The following is an 18,699-nucleotide window of genomic DNA, read 5'->3' as shown; positions in this document are numbered from 1 at the left end:
TAGCCTTCTCGGGGCTTCTGTTCATAGAGAAGCGCACGCTGGCTAGTCGTATTAGTAATGGTGGGACAGCATTGTAGTGAATAGCAGGTCGTCGGAACTGAAATAGTCGCCGTATAGAGTAGTAACATAAGAAAAGTGCGTTGAGTGAAACTCGCTTCGACAATCCGACTTTCCTGGTTTTCGTCGCCGCCGTTCTCGGCTCTGCGATATGTAAGTCAGGCAATAGAATATACGAACTCATTATGAGTTCAGCTTCTGTGGTCGACCGCTGAGCCCGTCATTGTACTCTATAGTGGTACGCTAAATGTACGTCTTGATTCGCTTCAGCCAAACAGAATTCGTTACTGATCGATGTGGTCGGTGACATCATCGCGATAACGACGAAGCTTGCCGCATCTCCGTTGTATATCGAATAGATAGGGGTGGTTGTCATCAACGAATGGCAGCAGATATGTGTCATTAGTGAATAAGTGTTACAACAGCTGAGAAAGTTCGTTTCTGCTCGGGTTGTGCTTGATGAGGTTATTATGAGATGATATAGCGGGGTGGGGCATTTGTGAAGGTCGCAGCTAGCAGCTGCGTGCGTCAATTCCTGTATTTAAGTGGTATGTGTATTAGTTTTTGTTTACAGCCCAGCGGAAACGGCTACTGTGGCAGGAATCAGCTTAAGCAACGAACTCTGTTATTTCTTCCTAAACAACCGCTTATCTATTTCATACGTGGATTTAGCATATGCCAACTGGATACCCTGTGTCTGTGCACTTACCATCCTGTGCTGTTCGTACTTTCTCTATGGCTTTGTTTCAGGCAAAGAGCTTTATCATGAATACCGTAGACAACTTGGCCTATGGTAAGCAAAATAGCTTAATTGCGATGTCCTTTAGAGGTGACACTACCGAACCGTTGGTACGATGTTTATCCATTTGTTATAGTGTATCCGTAACGTGTAAAACTGCACTAGTTGTCATTTCTATTGTTATGAAATAGAATGTCCTGTACGACGTATGCAGGTAATGCGTTATAAGGTATAAAGGGCGACAGGGGGTTAGCCAGCGTGCCACTGTGTGACAAGCCTTTTCTCCACTACAGATAAGACCTTACGGACCGAATAATTTAGGTGGACAGCCGCCTACATAAGTACTGTTTATGTGGATTAATATGCGGAGGAACCTGCTAAAGAAAACATCGTCATTCTAGTCTGCAGACCATACTATTTCCCATCGGAAATATAAATGAAAAAGTGTTCAGGGAGCCGGCGAGAACGGCATAAGTGTAGTCTAGCCTCAGCCATTTGGTGTCAGCGACATAGTCTAATTAGATGAACAGAATAGCCGAAATAGAATTATGATGCAACAAGACAAAACCAACGCTGTTTGTTCTTTTACTATCCATTCGTTTACTTTTAGAACAGGATTCAGTTGGTAAATTTTGGCTTTGCACATGGTCGGAGACCATGTGAAATCGTATTCCCTTTCTTTTAGAATAGTAGACTTTATATGTAGAGAGTATAGGAAAACTGGAGAATGTATGCGAATACACATTAGTTTGTATGGGCGGAGGTAACTTGACAGACAATTATTTAGGCATTAGAGACAAAATGTATATATTACTCCAGTAGGCTAAAACATTTAAGTGTAGATTAGCATGTAGTATGCTAATGCGTATGTCCACTGTTTGAAAATTTCGTACAGAATTAATTCGCTATGCATGGCGTTATGTACGGACATTAGTGAAAGACAGATGCATGTATTAATAATAATCAATATGAAGAATGACTTTGCCTCTTCACCCTCGCGGAACCTATCGCAAACAATATCAGGAGGAGATCAACAGTGGTATACATTTGCTAGGTTTTGTAATATAATAGCAAGCGAAACAAAGCTGCAAAAAAAAAGTATTTGGATACATTTCCGACTATCTGAAAACAATATTATTAATTGCAAAGATGTTCTTACATCTGTAGCTACAACCTACAGTATTTTCTAGACGGAGATGTATTTTAGTTGAATTGTATTGGAATCAACTTCATCATTACGCATGTTGAAATCCCGGTGTGATTTATATAGACGTAAATTCTCTATGTAAACACCCCTTATAATTCCAGTGTATCTAGTATAACAAGACACCTTCGTAATAACATGATTCCTCCTCCACAATTTTCATTATAGAACCTGTAATGTATAGGATTGTTACCTTCCGCGCTATCGCATATGTCACATATATTCACTTATAAATACTTAAGTAAAGATAAATAACTTATAAGCTCGTTTGACTTCGCAACAAGCAGCCGATAAAAAATTATCTGTAGGGCTCTAGCAGCCGTGCGGACGTTCTATAGAAGGTGTAATAAATAGATTTCTGGTCAAGACAAGATCAGCACCAGAAAAAGAGCTGGGTTTGGCCACGGAGAGGATAGGGCTAGAAAAGGCAGCTGTTGTTGGTCAAATGTCCATTACTGCGTTCGCGCTTGTTGTCTTCGACAAATCGAAGACTCAGCTTAGCCTCATTGTGAACTGAAAGACGGCGCCCTCGTGTCTAGGACGCTGGGCGGTCCAAATATAGTTATGACTAACGCTCACGGTATAAATCCAATGAAATAGCTTAAAGGACCGTAACTCTTTGATGATGGCTGCAACTACAAGGACAGGTCAAGGCAATTTGGACGAATTTTGATTAAATGTGTGCACATGGTAATTTTATATTGAAAAAGTAGAGACTGCAACGTGTTATAAGTGCGCGCTATCGAAATTGAAGCACCGCTTTGAGATTTTTAAAGGAACTGAAAATGGCTTGCTTGCTCAGTGTGTACTTAAGAAGACCGCTTCCTGGAGAAATTTCCAGAGATGGAAGCTATGCAGGGTAGATATATATATTGGCGTAATATCTTCTGAAAATTCACGCAACAATTTTTAATTTCATAGGATAACAGTATTCTGGCTTCAACACACTAACAGGTTTTTTAGAGGAGAGATCATTTTTCCGCTCACATTACTGAATACACTCGGCTGTATGAAGCACAAAAACACGATCTCATATTCAAAAAGCATAAAAAACCTATATATATATATATGTATATATATATATATATATAGCGGTGCGTTTCAGTTCCACAAACCTTGGCAGGCTGTACGTCTTAGTGAGTACGCGTCCATTTGCTAATCATGGCGCATGAAGAGAGATAGTTTCTTAAGCTAAGACTTCAAACTTCGCATGGCTAGAGACAGTTTGTCATCTTTGGAAATCCGAGCGAAAATCAGCTATTAAACAATGTGTTCCTTCAGGTTGAACCCTTATCAAGATTAAACTTCCGTTTATACTCAAAAGCACGATGTATGTTATTGCCCGTTTTCATACGGGTTATAGAACATCCGAAAAAGATTTCCAAACGACAGCACGGAAAAAATCCAGTGAAGTTTAGATTTAATAAGTTTGAAAATATACCAGAGTAGTTGAAAAAGCCATTTTTAATACGCTTGAATCTTTCATATAGGAATGAATGCCCGTTTAGGGGAACAGAATGTTCATTGTCAATGAGGCTGTTTAGATAAAGTACAACGACTAGTCATTTTTTAGATTCTTTGCATCTTTATTTGCAACTTTTGTAGTAAGCCCTGATATTTTTGGTAATTTGGTTTGCTATCAGCTCAAAACTTAATTCTGCTAAAAATTTTTGGAAAGAGCGTACCTGAACGATACGAAACGGATTTACATGTGCCAATATTGTTTTACGTTTGACTACTATTAAAAAGTGATTTTGCTGAATAAAAACAGAAAATGAGTAGTGTGTGATAAAGGCCTTGAAATGTAGAGGTAATCACGGTCAATAACGATTATATTAAATAAGCTTTGCCGTGATCGGTGAAACTTTCAGCATATGCAGGGAATCTTATTGATCACTCTCTGTTGTTGCTTAAATAGAGTCTTGAAACTAGAAAAAGTTCAAATTTAAGCACTTCACTATATAAAATAGTAAGATATGGGCACACGTATTTTATCGATGTCTCGACGTGCGTCTCGTATGTTGTTGACTTAACGTGAGAAACTTATTCTACTACCATGTAGTAATACTTGTGGCCTATCAATACATATATTGGCCTTGCACATAAATCAGTACTTATTTTGTCATAGGTGACAGCCACAAAGAAATTCAAATCGACATTTTGATGGCGCCAGTACAAAATTGTAAATTTTACCAAAAATTTCGTGAGAACAATACGAGTTTAATCTTCAAATCTAAACGTCTTTATAGCTCATAACGTGCAATAGGTTTTTCTCACTTTCATAATGGCTCTAAATATTCGTCACAACCTGTGTTTGCTTTGTTTCCTCTTCCACCTCTTAATACTGCATAGCATGTTCTGCAGTTCGGTAATAAATCGTACAACTTTTATACAACTAGTATTCAAGAAACTGCCAAGTTCACCGGTCACATTAATATTACGCATATCGTAATGTAGCTAATACTATAGACGACCGTCTGTTGCTGCTGAACGGCTCAGCTTATCGGGATATGGTCCAGATAATGTACGCAAGCATAATAATATTGCAATATGTATATAAGCAAAAAAAATTGTCAACGTAGGAACATAATGGCAACCCGTTTTCCCATTGAAGTAAAGGCACGCAGTGGCACCCACCTAAACTCGAAATCGGGCGAAAATACACTTTGTTTAGTGCTGGCAAAGGCCAATTGCCTGAACCACTGCTTAATACCAATATTAGACAAGAAATTTGAAACATTTAGTTAAGTAACAATATTGTTTACTTTTGCAATCATGTAAAAAGTATTCATAGCGTGTTTGTTTCTCGTTTTAATAACTTCCAGCGAATTTGAACTTGGTGAACAATCAAAATAGCAATAGCGACAGTACCAGTAACTATAACGTCATCAACAACAATAATAACGTGGCCGCTAGTGTTTCGACGCTGACGACGTCGCTGTCCGGCCGCGAGCTGGCATCAGCAGAGAGGCGTTCCGGCGTCTCCTCGACGCCCTGCACCCCCCAGAGTCAACGACATGTTCGAAGTCGGCGCAAGGACGCCACCGGCGTCGCTACCGGAATAAGTGGACTTCATTTTAGCGGCCATCCACATGTATTCGGCCCTCAGGGCCATGCCACTGGAGGTGCAACGGCGCTACTCAAAGGCACCGCATTGTAAGTAGAATCACAAGGTAGAGATTTGCTGCACAGTATGGAGAACTGACCAAATATCATAAATGTCATTAGTGGAATCGTTTTATAGTTGGAGTTGCGTTTTACTAAATATTATATTGTCGCAAAAAGGATTCCTAGCTATACAGCCGCAAAGTTTCGGATAGGTTGAGCCAGGTCGGCGTTAGTGTCATTTAGAAGCTAAGATTTGGCTATAGATGATGTGCTATAATTGTCTCTATCTATTTGGAATTAAGGTGAAAAACGCTTTGAAAAAAGGGGAGTTGTATAAATAGTCGCTATCCTCTACAGTTTTATAGCGATAAATATACAAGTGCTGCCAAAATTAACAAGAAAAAAATATTTATAGTCAAAATGTGTTAACGCAAAAAGTGGCCCAGAGATAGTTGTGTTAGAAATTAGAAAGATGCTCTTTGTGAGGGTCAGTCAATCAGTCATGGAAAAAAGTTCATGAAATTATTGTGGAAGTTGAGCAAACGCTACACATGGCCAGCCATAATATCGTCAAGGAGCTAACCATCCAACACAAAGTAGTTTCAAACTATTCCAAACAGGCTAGTTACAAAAAAAGTTTGATGCTTTGCTGGTGCCACGAATAAAAATATTGGGTCGTATTTCCATCTGCGAAACTTTAGAGAAACGTAAGGAAATCGAACCACTTAAACAGCGGCTGATGAAAAATGGGTTACACACGACAGTCATACGCAGGCGTGCCCTACAGTTTGTAGCAAAGACCAGACCGTTTAGTGGAATTTGAAAGAAATCGTTCATGACGAGTTACTATCATCTGGTAAGATGGTTCATTCTCAAATCTTTACTGTCAACAATTACAAAGATTACAACAAGCCATTGGAAAATCGACTGGGGCTAGTAAATAAAAAGAACTTCGTCTTCCACCATGAAAGTTCCAAATCGCATATTTCCTTAGCTAGCCAGCAAAAACAGAAAAAATTGGTATAGAAAACTTTGATGCACGCGCCGTATTGCTTGGACCTTACACGATTAAACTATCACTTATTTCGTTTTTTGCAGAACTCGTTTAATGCTGTAGATATGGTTTCAATGGAGGGGTTTTTCGCCTGAAGTTCTACAGTGGTGGAGTCATGATGATGACGCCTGAAAAATGGCGGAAGGTTATCGACCAAACTGGCGCATAGTTAGTCTAGTAATGTCAAGTTAAAATATCAAAAAAAAAACATTTTCTTCAATTTTTACTTAAAACAGGCCAAAAAAAAATCTACAGTCCAATAATATATTGCTCACCCCGCGGGATGAGATAAGTGGGATAATCATTGTAGCTGGTGTTGACGTTTCTTCGAAATCGCTTGAAGCCAGAGGGTGCGATGGATCGTTGTTATAGTCTGACGGTCCCGATAAGTAACTCCAATCGGAAACATTTCCTTATGAATGAATTATACTCATAATGAAGACGAATGCAATTCCATGAAACATATAAAACACAGATACATGACAGCAAAAGCAGACTACCTAGGCTTTGCGTTCAATATAATTTTATAGAGGTAGGATATTTATCGTAACCAGAATAACATGGATTAAGTGCATAAACATGATGGCCGAATACATATGCAGATTGCGATGAACCAAAAGGTTATAAAAATATGTACAATGCGAGGTGTATCAGAAACTCTAATTACATCACTTTCAAACTGTTGCATAGTCTTGAATTAACATGGATCAATATCAAGCACCAGGTACGAACTTTTTATAGCATTAACAAAAACAAATATACAGTCTATTTTACATGCTTACCGAATATGTACATGATCTATTAGTACAGTATATTACTAGATTTCTAGTTTGGCAAAACAAATTTCCGTAATGGACTAGCCCTTCTTGGAGCGAAGCATCAAATCGCAATTTCGTAGGAAAGGTGGTTTAGGGTTAGTAACGCCTCGGACCCTTTACGGATTCCACAAGTCGCTACAGGCGCATGTTCGTCGTCCATCCAATCTACCGGGATCGCCTAACGTTAGGACATCATGATATAGATCTGTAAAGGGACAGGGCTGGGCCTCAGTGCCCACACTATTCATCCTGTGGGCTGTGGTTAGGTCAAAAGCAGGCACGGGATGACTAAGGGCATGTGGCCACGCGCAAAAGCTCGCTCAAACAATGGTGATCGATATGCAACCATGAATGTAGATGTTAGTTTTCAGGTGATTCTTTCAACAACTATTTATTCGACATCTTAGCTGACCGTGCAAGGAAGAATCACTAGGGGAAAGAGTATGCATCTATAGTAAAAGCAAAATCCTTTCGGACGACATCTAGCAAACCAACAAATTATGAAATGAGATTTTTCAATAAACTAGAATGTACACATATTCTTGTTTGGAAGTGATGATCTATTGATATTATATAGTACCTAGAGCTCAGGCTACTACTTTATCTCGTGGCTATATAACTATAAATATCTATTTTACATTTACTTTGCTTTGCAAAAACTAACACGGCCACCTCTTAAACATGCGCATGTTGTTTTTTCTTCAGGCAACGCTGTCTGACTTACGAGCTTTTGGCAGAAGACAGATTGTATTTAGGGCAACTATATACGCTTAGTGATGACTTACGGCACATTTTGCTCCGCGACTTCACATTACCCAAGTTTTCAGGGCTCATTGCTAGCGTAGCATATAGCAACCATTATATATATATACATACACATATATATATACTAGGGGGAGCGGAAGAACGGGATAGTTTTTACGAATGCGGCATTTCACGATCGTATTCTGCTTAGAGCAGACTTTTCGCCGTTGGAGTCAAACTTTTTGTTGATGAATGTGAGACTCGAAGCCTTTCTGAGAGAGAACGAAAGTGGAGCAGATATTGACAATGCAATAGGTGTTGAATAATGCGACAGAGATATGCGATCATGATATAAATATGCCGGCTTTCTAACGGGAATGCGGGAAAACGCACATTATTATATGGACGTTCAGAGTAGATCTTGAAGATTCGAAGTCATATTATCTCGTTTGCCATCATTTTCTTGAGCAGTAGCACTATTCATTGAATGTTCGGGTGTGCTTTTGTTATCCTTCATTTTGTGTATAGCGTTTATAATGGCGTGAGATCCCAAATATCGGTGTTGTTGTTGTATACACTGAGTAAGCCGAAAATCTCAGGATAATTTAAAATGGGAGCACCTATTACGTGTGTATCGCATAATTGAATTCCCATTCACTATTGCAATGATTCGCGTATTTCTGTTACTTGCAGAGAGGTAAAATGAACACTGCTCTATTACACATATAAATGTATTTATCTCGCCTCAAAAGCTGCTTGATGAACCATGTAAAAATGATTAAAAGGGCGGCCGCCGCAATCGCAGGCAAACGCCCCCTGTCAATAAAGCTTCAAATAGTAGTGCAATCAAACTCTTTCCGTTGCTTATGATCTCAGATCAGGGTGTACTCTTCTAGTAGTATTAAACAAGAGGTGGGACAAAAATCACATTGGATATATACACACAATCCGGAAAATAACGGCAGCAATATTTTGGCATCTGATTACCTATCTAGTGTTCTGTTTCATCTGTATTGTGCAATTTGCATGTAACATTCACTTGGTGTTAATCCCCCCAATTAACACTTATTTGCTTAATTTCCATGGACGTTTCCAGTGAAACGAATGGCAATCTCGCCAGTTCAGGCGGCGGCAGTCTGACAAGTTTGACAGGCTCCCCTGCACTTAAGCGCCGTGGAGATAGCACCAAGGGCATGGATAAAAGCAGTGCTAACTTTCTCGATTACTACCTCAGTCTTGAAAGTGCCGTTCGTCAGAAGCGAGAGGCCAGTGGAGAGCAGATTCCGCCGGTGAGCGCGGCACCATCAACAGACAACGCCATCAGCGTCGCAAATACAAACAGCCCGTCAGGTGACCATAATCGAGAAAAAGGTAAGGGTAGTTACTATGATTGCTACTCAAATATATATACATATATATATATATATATATATATATGTACTTGAAGTAGGAAATACTAGCAGTCATCCGTTTTTGTGTTTAAAAATGTATTGATTATGTGTTTAAAGCAAGAACAATTTTTAAAGACATGGTGCAATGCTTTTTTACGAACAAGACATTATGCGTCCTACGAGTAAATGTCATTGGTATGTAAAGCGTCAGTGGATCCTCTACCCAAATAGGCTTTCTTTCTTAAACAAAGTTTTCTGTTTCCTTGAGGTCGCCGCTTTTATCTTAGTGGATGCATATTTTTGTAGTGTGTAGCTTATGGCCATGTGGACATGTTAGCAAGCCTGTCCTAGGTTAAAATAACACTGTCACGTCTGCCTTAATAACTGTCTTGCGTTGACCTTAAACGTTGCAATGAAGCGACCAAGCCTTCCTTCTGCCTTTTTTATGTGACAGACTAATGTGGCTAACACGTTCTGGAATGACGAGTCCATAGTGTGGTGTTACGTAAGTGACGTAAATTTGTATAGTTAAATAAAAATCGAAATTCACTCTCAGTGAATTATGACGTTCATTACAAATCGGCCTAGGTCGACGTGCAAAATTAGACGTCAACTCATTTGTAACCTGTATTAGTTTTAGGCTAATATTACTGTGGTTCAATCCGCGTAAGTAATATTCTTTCTAAAAGACAGTGGGTGAGGACATATTGTAGTTAAGAATTAATTGCTTACATTATTTGTTGTCGTTTTTTTTTACTAAACTTTAGCAGCTGATGAGACTCCTGAGAAAAGCGTGAAACCAGATACAGCCGAAGTCCCTACGGGCTGGGAGAAGCATGAGGATGATGAGGGCGCGTACTATTGGCATATTGCCACGGGCACAATTCAGAGAGAAATGCCCACCGTTGAAGGCACTGATAAACTCACGGCACAACACAAACGGCTTGCAATGCCAACTGCGGTGGCATTTAGAAACAAAGTGAGTAGTGCTATTCACGTGATGAAGGAACGCCGAACAATAACAGCATGGGTAGCTCAAACAGTATATATATATATACTGTTTTTTATATATATATATATATATATATACTGTTTTTTACACCCGGTACTGCCATTGAACGTTGCTTGTTTTGAAACACATGTAAGAGGCAATCGCTAATATCCGGAATGGTACCTCGTATTACTAAAGCCAGACAGAAGTAGTAATCATGAACATATACCTAAATAAATAAATTTTCGAGTTTTATCCGTTCTAAATATTAATATAGCTGGTGACCCGATTTCAGAATGGGAATGCTAGTGAGAAGGTCCTAAAACGTCAAAGCTGTCCTATTCTCACCCGAAGGGCAATCGAGCAGATGATTCAATCGAATCAGAAAAAGCCTATTCGTTTTGCTGTCCGCTCTCTCGGCTGGCTCGAGGTACCCGAGGAAGAGCTGACGCCGGATAAAAGCTCTCGCGCGGTAAACACAATTATTCAGCAGTTGGGGGCCGCCGAACAGGCTTCCGGAGGGATGAACGTGGTCTCGAATACAAACCGTTCCCGCAACGACAGGTGGGGTGGAGGCATAGACATTTATATGGACATCGATGACGAGTGTCTTCGTCTAATCGATCCGAACAAGATCAAATCGAAAATTGTTGAAATTGACGATCTCTGCACGGACGATGATGTCGTACTTGGGGGCCTATCAAGCCTAGCCTTTAGCGGAGCGTCGGCGATGTCCGAAGAAATCGGTGACGAGGATGAGTGTATTTTACTTGAGCAGCCCATTCACACGATCCGCATGTGGGGTGTAGGCAGAGACAAAGACAGGTATGGGTGCGAACAAATGAACAAGGCTGATATCAATTTTTTTTTATTGCAGATAAAAGTATATGTTTGGTTACACTATAATTTTTCCTGCGGTTAATCTTAAGGAAAAAGTGTCCAGACCTGCTCGAAATTTACAGAATATGTTTTTATCCCATACAGTACTTATTGACAATGGAGCGGTCTTTTGTTAGACTGACACGCTTTAACCAATCGATATGAAATTGGTCCCCACCAGCGTTAGCTGAACTGCTAAGCTAAGCGAGTTGGTCATGTCTTTATTTACGTGTTTCTTTTCGTTCAGGTAAAGCTTTAGGATATCGAATGCGGCAAACATAGAAAACTTTTTTGTTTCAACATGCGCTTGTCTTCTTAACATAACTCTTTGGTCAAAATACTTGCCTTTTGTGAGAATAAATATGACGTGGGAGTTTTTGTGAAGCCTACTCAACGGAACAGGTTTGGGTCCGAGCCAGAGCTTGAATCATGGCCAAGGCTTGTTTTGATCGTACTTTCACTACGAATACTATTAGGTTCTTCTCACTTCAAATGTTTCCTCTGCACGGTAGATATTGTGTAAACAATATACTGCATTATTAATTCAATTTACATGAAAATATACATTTTTTTTATGTGTTACCTGTGTAAAGATAGTACTAATACCTAGATGTATCGTGCTAACTAATTTAATTTAACTAACATAACGTATTTTGCTGTGCTTTCGGCGCCTGCATCGCCTTCGCAGTGAAAGGTAACATCGAATGATTGGTTGGCCTATATTTCCTAGCTTTCTGATAGATCCTTTCGAGTTTCTTTTACGTGTTATGCATTTACTTGCTGTGTGCTATTAAGTGACATAGACTTCGAGCTAAAGAGGAACATTGCTTATTAGTTCTATCAACATTAGAAATTAACTGTTTGATTTTTCCTACGCGACATTCAATGGCCTGATTGGTCCAAATGTTTGCATGTTTAACATTCGGGTGGTAGAGATCTAACTGAACAGTTCCCTTGGTAGTTGGCCGAAGTAAGTTCTAACTTAGTTCGAAAATGGGCACAGAACTGGCCACGTGCGCTACGAGCAGTGCATGTGTGTAGTTGTGCTGGATTGCGTTATGTTTCGTATATACATATCGTTCGATCTGGGCCGCGGTTAAAGGAAGAGTACACATTATTTAAATTTGAAGATTCGAACTAGATTGTCTCAATTATAGTTTCGATTACGAAACTGCGGTTTGTTTTGTCATGTCTAACACATCAGGAGGAGCTGGGTGGGTCCGGCCAATTTTCCCTCAAACAAAAATCCCGGCATTTTGATATCATGATTATAGAGCTGAAAAAATAGAGAGATATCGAAATATCTGTTAACAATACGCGGACGTCGGCCTCGCTCGTTCGTCAAGTTGCTGAAGGAGATAATTTTTACTGCTTTTTTGCACCACGAATTTGTGCCCTACCTGCTTCTACACGACAGATTTAGTTCGAGAGAGCTTCCCTGAATTAAGTAAAAATATGTTTTACTAATATAATAACACGTGTATTTAGCATTGCTAAGGATACTAATAACAAAAACGAACAACAGTGACAGAGATGCTAATTATTAGCTTTAGTTTCAGGCTAATAAGAACCATCACCTAATCGGAGCAATTAGGACAGCTCCTAAATAATCCACTGTCCAACTATACATAGGGAATTAATAGCGAGGCGACATTTCACCTAGCACCGGTCGTAACGGAAATAAAGTAGCTCTATAATTTTTGCTGTAATTAAGCCAGGTTTAATAAACACGTTTACTGTGTCCCTGTTGCGTAAAAGCGTTACAATTAACTTTGGAAGTTTTCACAAACTTATCTCTTCTATTTTAAATCGACATATGCTCCATTATTACCTGTGATCTTCTTCCATATGGGTGGTAACCTAATTATCCCGCCTTTATAGAACGGACTCCTCTACCCTAGCGTTTTAAGCGTCGCAAGGCACTCTTCACGTAATGCTGAGATTTTAATAACATTCAGTTAACCAAGCGGTTGAAGAGATTTCATACAAAATTGTAATCTTGAAAGCTACGTCTGAAGAATATGGTTGATAACAGATCACTTCCTGACTCGTACGCTTTTGCCACTCTAACTACAATGGCGTGAAGTCGAGTTTTGTTATGCAATGATAATGACCACCTCGGCTCACTAATCTTGCGGGCTCTCTTATGCTAACAATAATTAACTTCAGCAGTAATTGACGAACCAGGACTCAGGGTTGTAGTGGATAAAATCTGTTCTAGGCCACCAAGCAGAGTTCATAAACTATTGCAGTTGTACATTCGCCTTGGAGCTATGTTGCGCCGGTCCCGTTGCATGCACTGGTCACCCCATAATATAACTAACATTATCGTAGAGGATTAATTTTTTATCACAAGTTACTTTTCGGTGTAAGAACGGGTCACTGCTGTTATGCGAGGGCAAAGAGAAGCAAGCATTTGTACGTCTGCTTTTTTGATCCTTCTTCAAACCATGCAGTACGCGTTCCTCCATTTTTTTACCGTTTTAGTTTGCTCGAGATGAGTTCAATATAGTTCTGCATACGCCAACCCTGAATGCTAGCATTTGTACACTTTGAAACCCATTTCCAAGTTTAAAATTTCTCGCCCAAAAATCGTTCCAGTCAACAGATTGCGGTATTATTAGTAGTAAGTTCTTTATATACGGCCTCAAATTTTGAAACGTACTAGCGTAGCCTCAATACAACAAGAACGACAAATGGTGCTGTTAATAAATAGTGTGATTTTCACGTTTCAAGCTGAACTATCTAAGATACAGTACTCTTAATTAGGATGTTTACAAAATACTTGGCGCTTTGTATGTGTTCTAAAACGTATTCTATGGACTGCCATCTATAAATAAATGAAACTGATTAATCTTAATATATATTAGTTATATTGTTGGCTGTTTATTTAGTTTTCATCAAACAAAACTAACTATTTTTTTGTTTCCATTACGGTGTTAATTATTTGATGCATCCAAAACATCCCTCGACACTCTCTATCCTATATCTGTTATGGTGGACAATTTGAATGTGACGGCGTTGTTCTAATTTCCACGTCTGTGCTTATTGACGAAAAGGGCTTGCTGGCCGAGTAAAGTTTGAACGCGAATGTTTAGTCTGACTGCTAATCTAGACTCAATGCAAACTGTTAGTTGAAGCTTAACGTCCGGCCATTTTGTGTGTCTAGGGATTTCGCGTACGTGGCCCGAGATCGTGTCAACAAAAATGTGGTTCTGTGCCACGTGTTCCGCTGTGATATGCCAGCAAGAATAATCGCCACTACATTGCGAGACGCCTGCAAGCGCGCCATGATCGAGAGGGGGTCAGTAGTCCATGTGACTCCTAGATTTTGAACTTCACGTTGACCATGTGCTCGAAAAGCGCATAAGTACAAGAACCGGTTGAACTTAACTAGGGAGCGTATAATTATTGTACATATTATTGTAAGTGAGCCATATCTTAACTTGCCACATACACGCAAATTTACAGGTACCTGTTTTTCTTCAATACCATTTCAGGCTAGTAGTGAAACGTGACAAGTCAACGGCACTTCCAGAGGAACGTAAAAATAAGCGCTTCTCAGATCTGCTGCTCGGGGCAGACAGCTTTCCACAGCCATCAGAAGAGATCAACAAAACGCTAAAGGCGCTATATGTCGGATCGATTGAGGTGTCGAAACCAGAAGGAATGGATATGCTGATCTCCGCCATAGATCGGCTTGTATCGGTCGTGCCACCTTACCGATATCGGCCAGTCAAAGTGACCGTGACAACATCTGCTGTCACCGTACGGCCGCAGGACAACGAGCGAGAAGTCGTGTTTGACGCCCGAGTTCGCTTTATTGAGTACATCGGAATGGGCAGACAGGTTAGCAATGGCTGAACTCATTGCTTTATCAGCGGTCGCTATGAAACGTCCGGTCTAATGCCTTCTCCCTTTAATCGACCCACATGGGCATGTCACTGCAGATGGTACATTTAATTTCATTTGTGAAATAAGTGAATAATTTCCTCGCTTGCTGCTCATCTCCGCCTATCCTTATTGTTATTTACAGGAGGAAATGTGCAGTCTCGTTGTTGACCCAAATCCAGGCAGCACTACGCGCCGCTTTGTGGCCCACGTGTTCCATTGCGAACCGACGGCAGCGGCGCTAACGAAAGCGCTCGAGGCGGCCTACAAACTTCGCTATCAGAAATGCCTGGATGCCCATTCGCGACCACAGCAACCGCTTACTGAACAGCTTCCGTTTAATCCGAATCATGGACGTGCACCCGTTGTTACTCGGTCGTCATCGATTGTAAGTTTGAGCTTCACATGTTAAAAGAACAGATACGAAGCTATCCGAAGATAATTAGCGGAACTAGCGCGGAAATTGTGTATTATGTATATATATAAGGATTATATATACGGATGCTTCATGCTTGCCTTCATTTGCATGAAGTATGCAAGTACCTTATGCAAACCTCGATTTACGCAACCTGCCTATCTGATTTAGTAACTACAGGTACTCGTAGAATTACTAAGCATTTCAACAGATATTTTGCTTCTCTGCGATTTCAGTCACAAATCGGCTGCACCCTCCGTAATGTATTTTCACAAACCCTAAGACTGGTTGGATCACAAACGTCCAATCATATTTAAGCGTTTGTGTCCCTTCTTTCCATCACAACTACAGCCTATAATTACAACAACAAATAACCAATACTGAATACGTATTCCATCCGCAGATGGCCAACGTCAGAAGAAATGGTGTTGACCAAAAAGCAAATTTCCGGATAACCACATTGGCATAATAACATAAAAAATAAGGAAAACAAAGTTGATAAAATTGGACATTATGGGTGACAAAGCTCATCGGTACTCCCATCCCGGATCTTTACTCTAATGCCTATTCAACCCCCGACGACAACAACAATAACAACAGCTTTAACAAAAAATATCTCATTTAATAACAAAAAAAAACTGCTCTTCCTTCCCTGCAGTAGACGAAATAACCTCAGCGGAAGACGTCACCAACTTTTAACCCAGCCAATTCCAACTACCATCAACTTGAGAAAAACAGGCGGAAAAATCTACCAAGCGATAGAACGAATGTTCTTTCATCCTGACACGATGTTATCATACACTAACAGTAGTATGACGTCGGCGACACCATGCATCTACACAGACCTACAACAATGAGGACAAATAGGATGTACAAAAATGTACAATCTCTTATGCAAGAGAAGAGTATTCTAAAGGCTCCCTCTGGATCTGGGCATTTGCGGGTAGCGTGTCGCATAAATGAAGCTTGGATTTCGGTACTTGACTGCGCACAACGAGAATTCGACAAGAGTGCCGATAGATACATATTACGTAAATAGATATATATCTCAGGCTGGTTCATTGACCTGGTTGACTAGGTGTTCACATTGGTGAATTGAACACTCCGACTTCGGATGGCGACGACGATATGAATCATATAAATATGTCATCATATAGACGAGCAAACAGCGGTTTATTACTATAAGGCTTATGCAGGCGCAACTTTGGTAGTTGCCCTTCTATGGTTTTCACATTTAGGCCTCACATATAGGTGGGTCTTTTTTTTAGGTGGTTTTCTTTTAGTTCCCCGTTGACATGAATGATATATATACGTGCATAGGGCTGCATGATAAACCGTATATGTAATTGAAAGCGAATATACTTTGATTGTCTTCGATCTACCTTCCTAACTACTTGTTTCTCAGTTATATCCACCGATCCTATGTGCCGTCCCTAGACAAACGTGGGAATTTTTTAGGAAGTGATTGACCTGGACCCATACCAAGAGTGGAGGTGAGCCCGTACAGTACAGCAAAAAAAAGTGAAAGTCCTCAAACAGACCTTAAGATCACCTATCAATCAGGACGATTTGGCAAGATGAACATAACGTCCAGAGGTTAACAAGACGGACCGAATTTAATGATGAAACACGCATTCACAACTTAACGGAAACGACGTGAAAGCAGATAAAAACAGGTTAACTGTACGGGGGCAAAAATGAAATAATCTGTCTTAACGAAACGAACACAAAACGAAAAAAAGAGGACAAATTAACACAAAAATAGTGTCAGAAAACTGATGTTATTGATCAAGCGTTTTGGTTGTGATCAGACGACAGCATGTCACGGGCGATAACAGGTGTTATCATCATCTGAACTTTTCAACTGTTTATTAAACACTTATTGTTATTATGTTTATTAAAAAAACACACATGGTTTATTAATATATAATATTACTTCTTTTCCAATCATATATTACGTTTGATGGTGAGCATTTGTTCACACCATAGAAAAGTTGGTAACGGTTAAAGTTCTGTGAAGTTTCCTTGGGCGGCACTTGCGTCTCGCGGAGCCATGGACAATTTTCGTAATGAAGAAAGAAGAAGAGATTATCGTTTTTTATCCAAGAGATTATCGTTATCACATTTTAGTAGTAGCAGTAGTCACATACATAGTGACTGATTGATATTATAATCAACCATTCTAGTGATGACACTAATCGTAGGAGAGTGATTATGGAAGGATGCGATATTTTAAATAAGCCGTACTTTATTGGCACCTAACAATAGTATCGCTATTTATGTTATTAATTAATGGACGGAAAGGCTTCAAGAAGTCATAAGAGATCCCTCGAAGAATGAGTTAATTACTCGTTGAGGCCCGTTATATTTCGTTAGATTTAAGCTTACCTAATTTGATTTAACCCATCCCATCTAGAAGGAGATAGAATGCGAGAGCGATTTAGTGCAGGCACCTGAATCAGTCGGTCGAGTTTTATAAGCCCGGCTTTTAAAAAAGTATCGGTGGAAACAGACTGAATTAAATTTATCATGAAACAATAACATTAATATATTAATAACTGAAAGAATAACGTCACAAGAAGCCAAAGATGACTCGATAAAACAGTTAGAGCTAGTCTACGTCTACGATACGAAAGATCCGGAATATATTATTCAGATAATTACAATTATTATTATTATGATTACGGAGAAAAATCAAATGGGGGCGATACACACATGCGCTAAACAATTCTAGCCAAGATGTGCCGATCGTGTATGTTAAAATCAAGTAAAAAATAAGGAAATACAAGTAATTAGTAGCGTAGCATATAATTATGCAAATCGTGTTTTTCTTTACTGCGTTAACCTTTTACAGTCATTATAAAAAAAATTAAAAAAAAAACCCTATCTACCATCTAGAAGTTCGTGCTAAACTTCAATCTTTCTTGTTCTAGTGTTAACTGGTTGTTTCCATTAAAAAGCCTTAGCCGGAGCGGATCTTGCTGGACTTATCCGGAACTTCTTTAATACGCCTATGAAACGGCGTGCTAGTCAGATGCCATAGTAACTGTTTTACTAACGCTGAAATGTAAATAAACGATGAACGCATGTTCTTGGTTGCCATGGCAAGCGTCTCTAGGAGACCGGCATTAGCCATCTAGATGACGCCACTTCGTCCAATCAATTATTTTGTGTAGTTCAAACAACTAAGGCCATGCATATTTAAGGTACGTGATAAATAATCAGTAGGTATTTTCTTCAAACGAGAAACCCTTTTGAGTTGACGCGAGATTCAGTATTGTCGATCTCCATAAGCGAGATTAGTGGAGGATATTTAAGTGGTTGTGTTAGCGTCTACAGAGTGAACAAAATGTTCCTAAAACCAAAGCATTGCGTATTGATAATTTCGATAGAGCATCAGCCGTTCGA

General features: G+C 39.6%; 1 protein-coding gene across 2 annotated transcripts; it reads left to right on the top strand.

Annotated features, from left to right (window-relative positions):
* Nucleotides 1–110: 110 nt before the first annotated feature.
* Nucleotides 111–18,105, top strand: LOC111265989 (protein Fe65 homolog). Of its 2 annotated transcripts, none has more exons than XM_086970748.1 (10): nt 111–210; nt 808–850; nt 4,826–5,156; nt 8,821–9,095; nt 9,886–10,094; nt 10,402–10,931; nt 14,155–14,289; nt 14,486–14,834; nt 15,022–15,264; nt 15,528–18,105. In XM_086970748.1, the coding sequence occupies exons 2-10, from the start codon at nt 823–825 to the stop codon at nt 15,606–15,608; spliced, it is 2,181 nt and encodes a 726-aa protein (XP_086826874.1). In that variant the 5' UTR covers nt 111–210; nt 808–822; the 3' UTR covers nt 15,609–18,105. The 2 variants fall into 2 exon arrangements, with proteins under 2 accessions (XP_086826874.1, XP_086826873.1); XM_086970747.1 differs by having other exon boundaries at nt 9,883–10,094.
* The last annotated feature ends 594 nt before the right edge of the window (nt 18,106–18,699 follow it).

The sequence above is a fragment of the Varroa jacobsoni genome, unplaced genomic scaffold, assembly GCF_002532875.2.
Source record: "Varroa jacobsoni isolate VJ856 unplaced genomic scaffold, vjacob_1.0 scaffold_1038, whole genome shotgun sequence".
NCBI classification, from domain to species: Eukaryota; Metazoa; Arthropoda; class Arachnida; order Mesostigmata; family Varroidae; genus Varroa; species Varroa jacobsoni.
The sequence above is the reverse complement of the archived record's forward strand: the minus strand, read 5'-3'. Positions and strand labels throughout refer to the sequence as shown.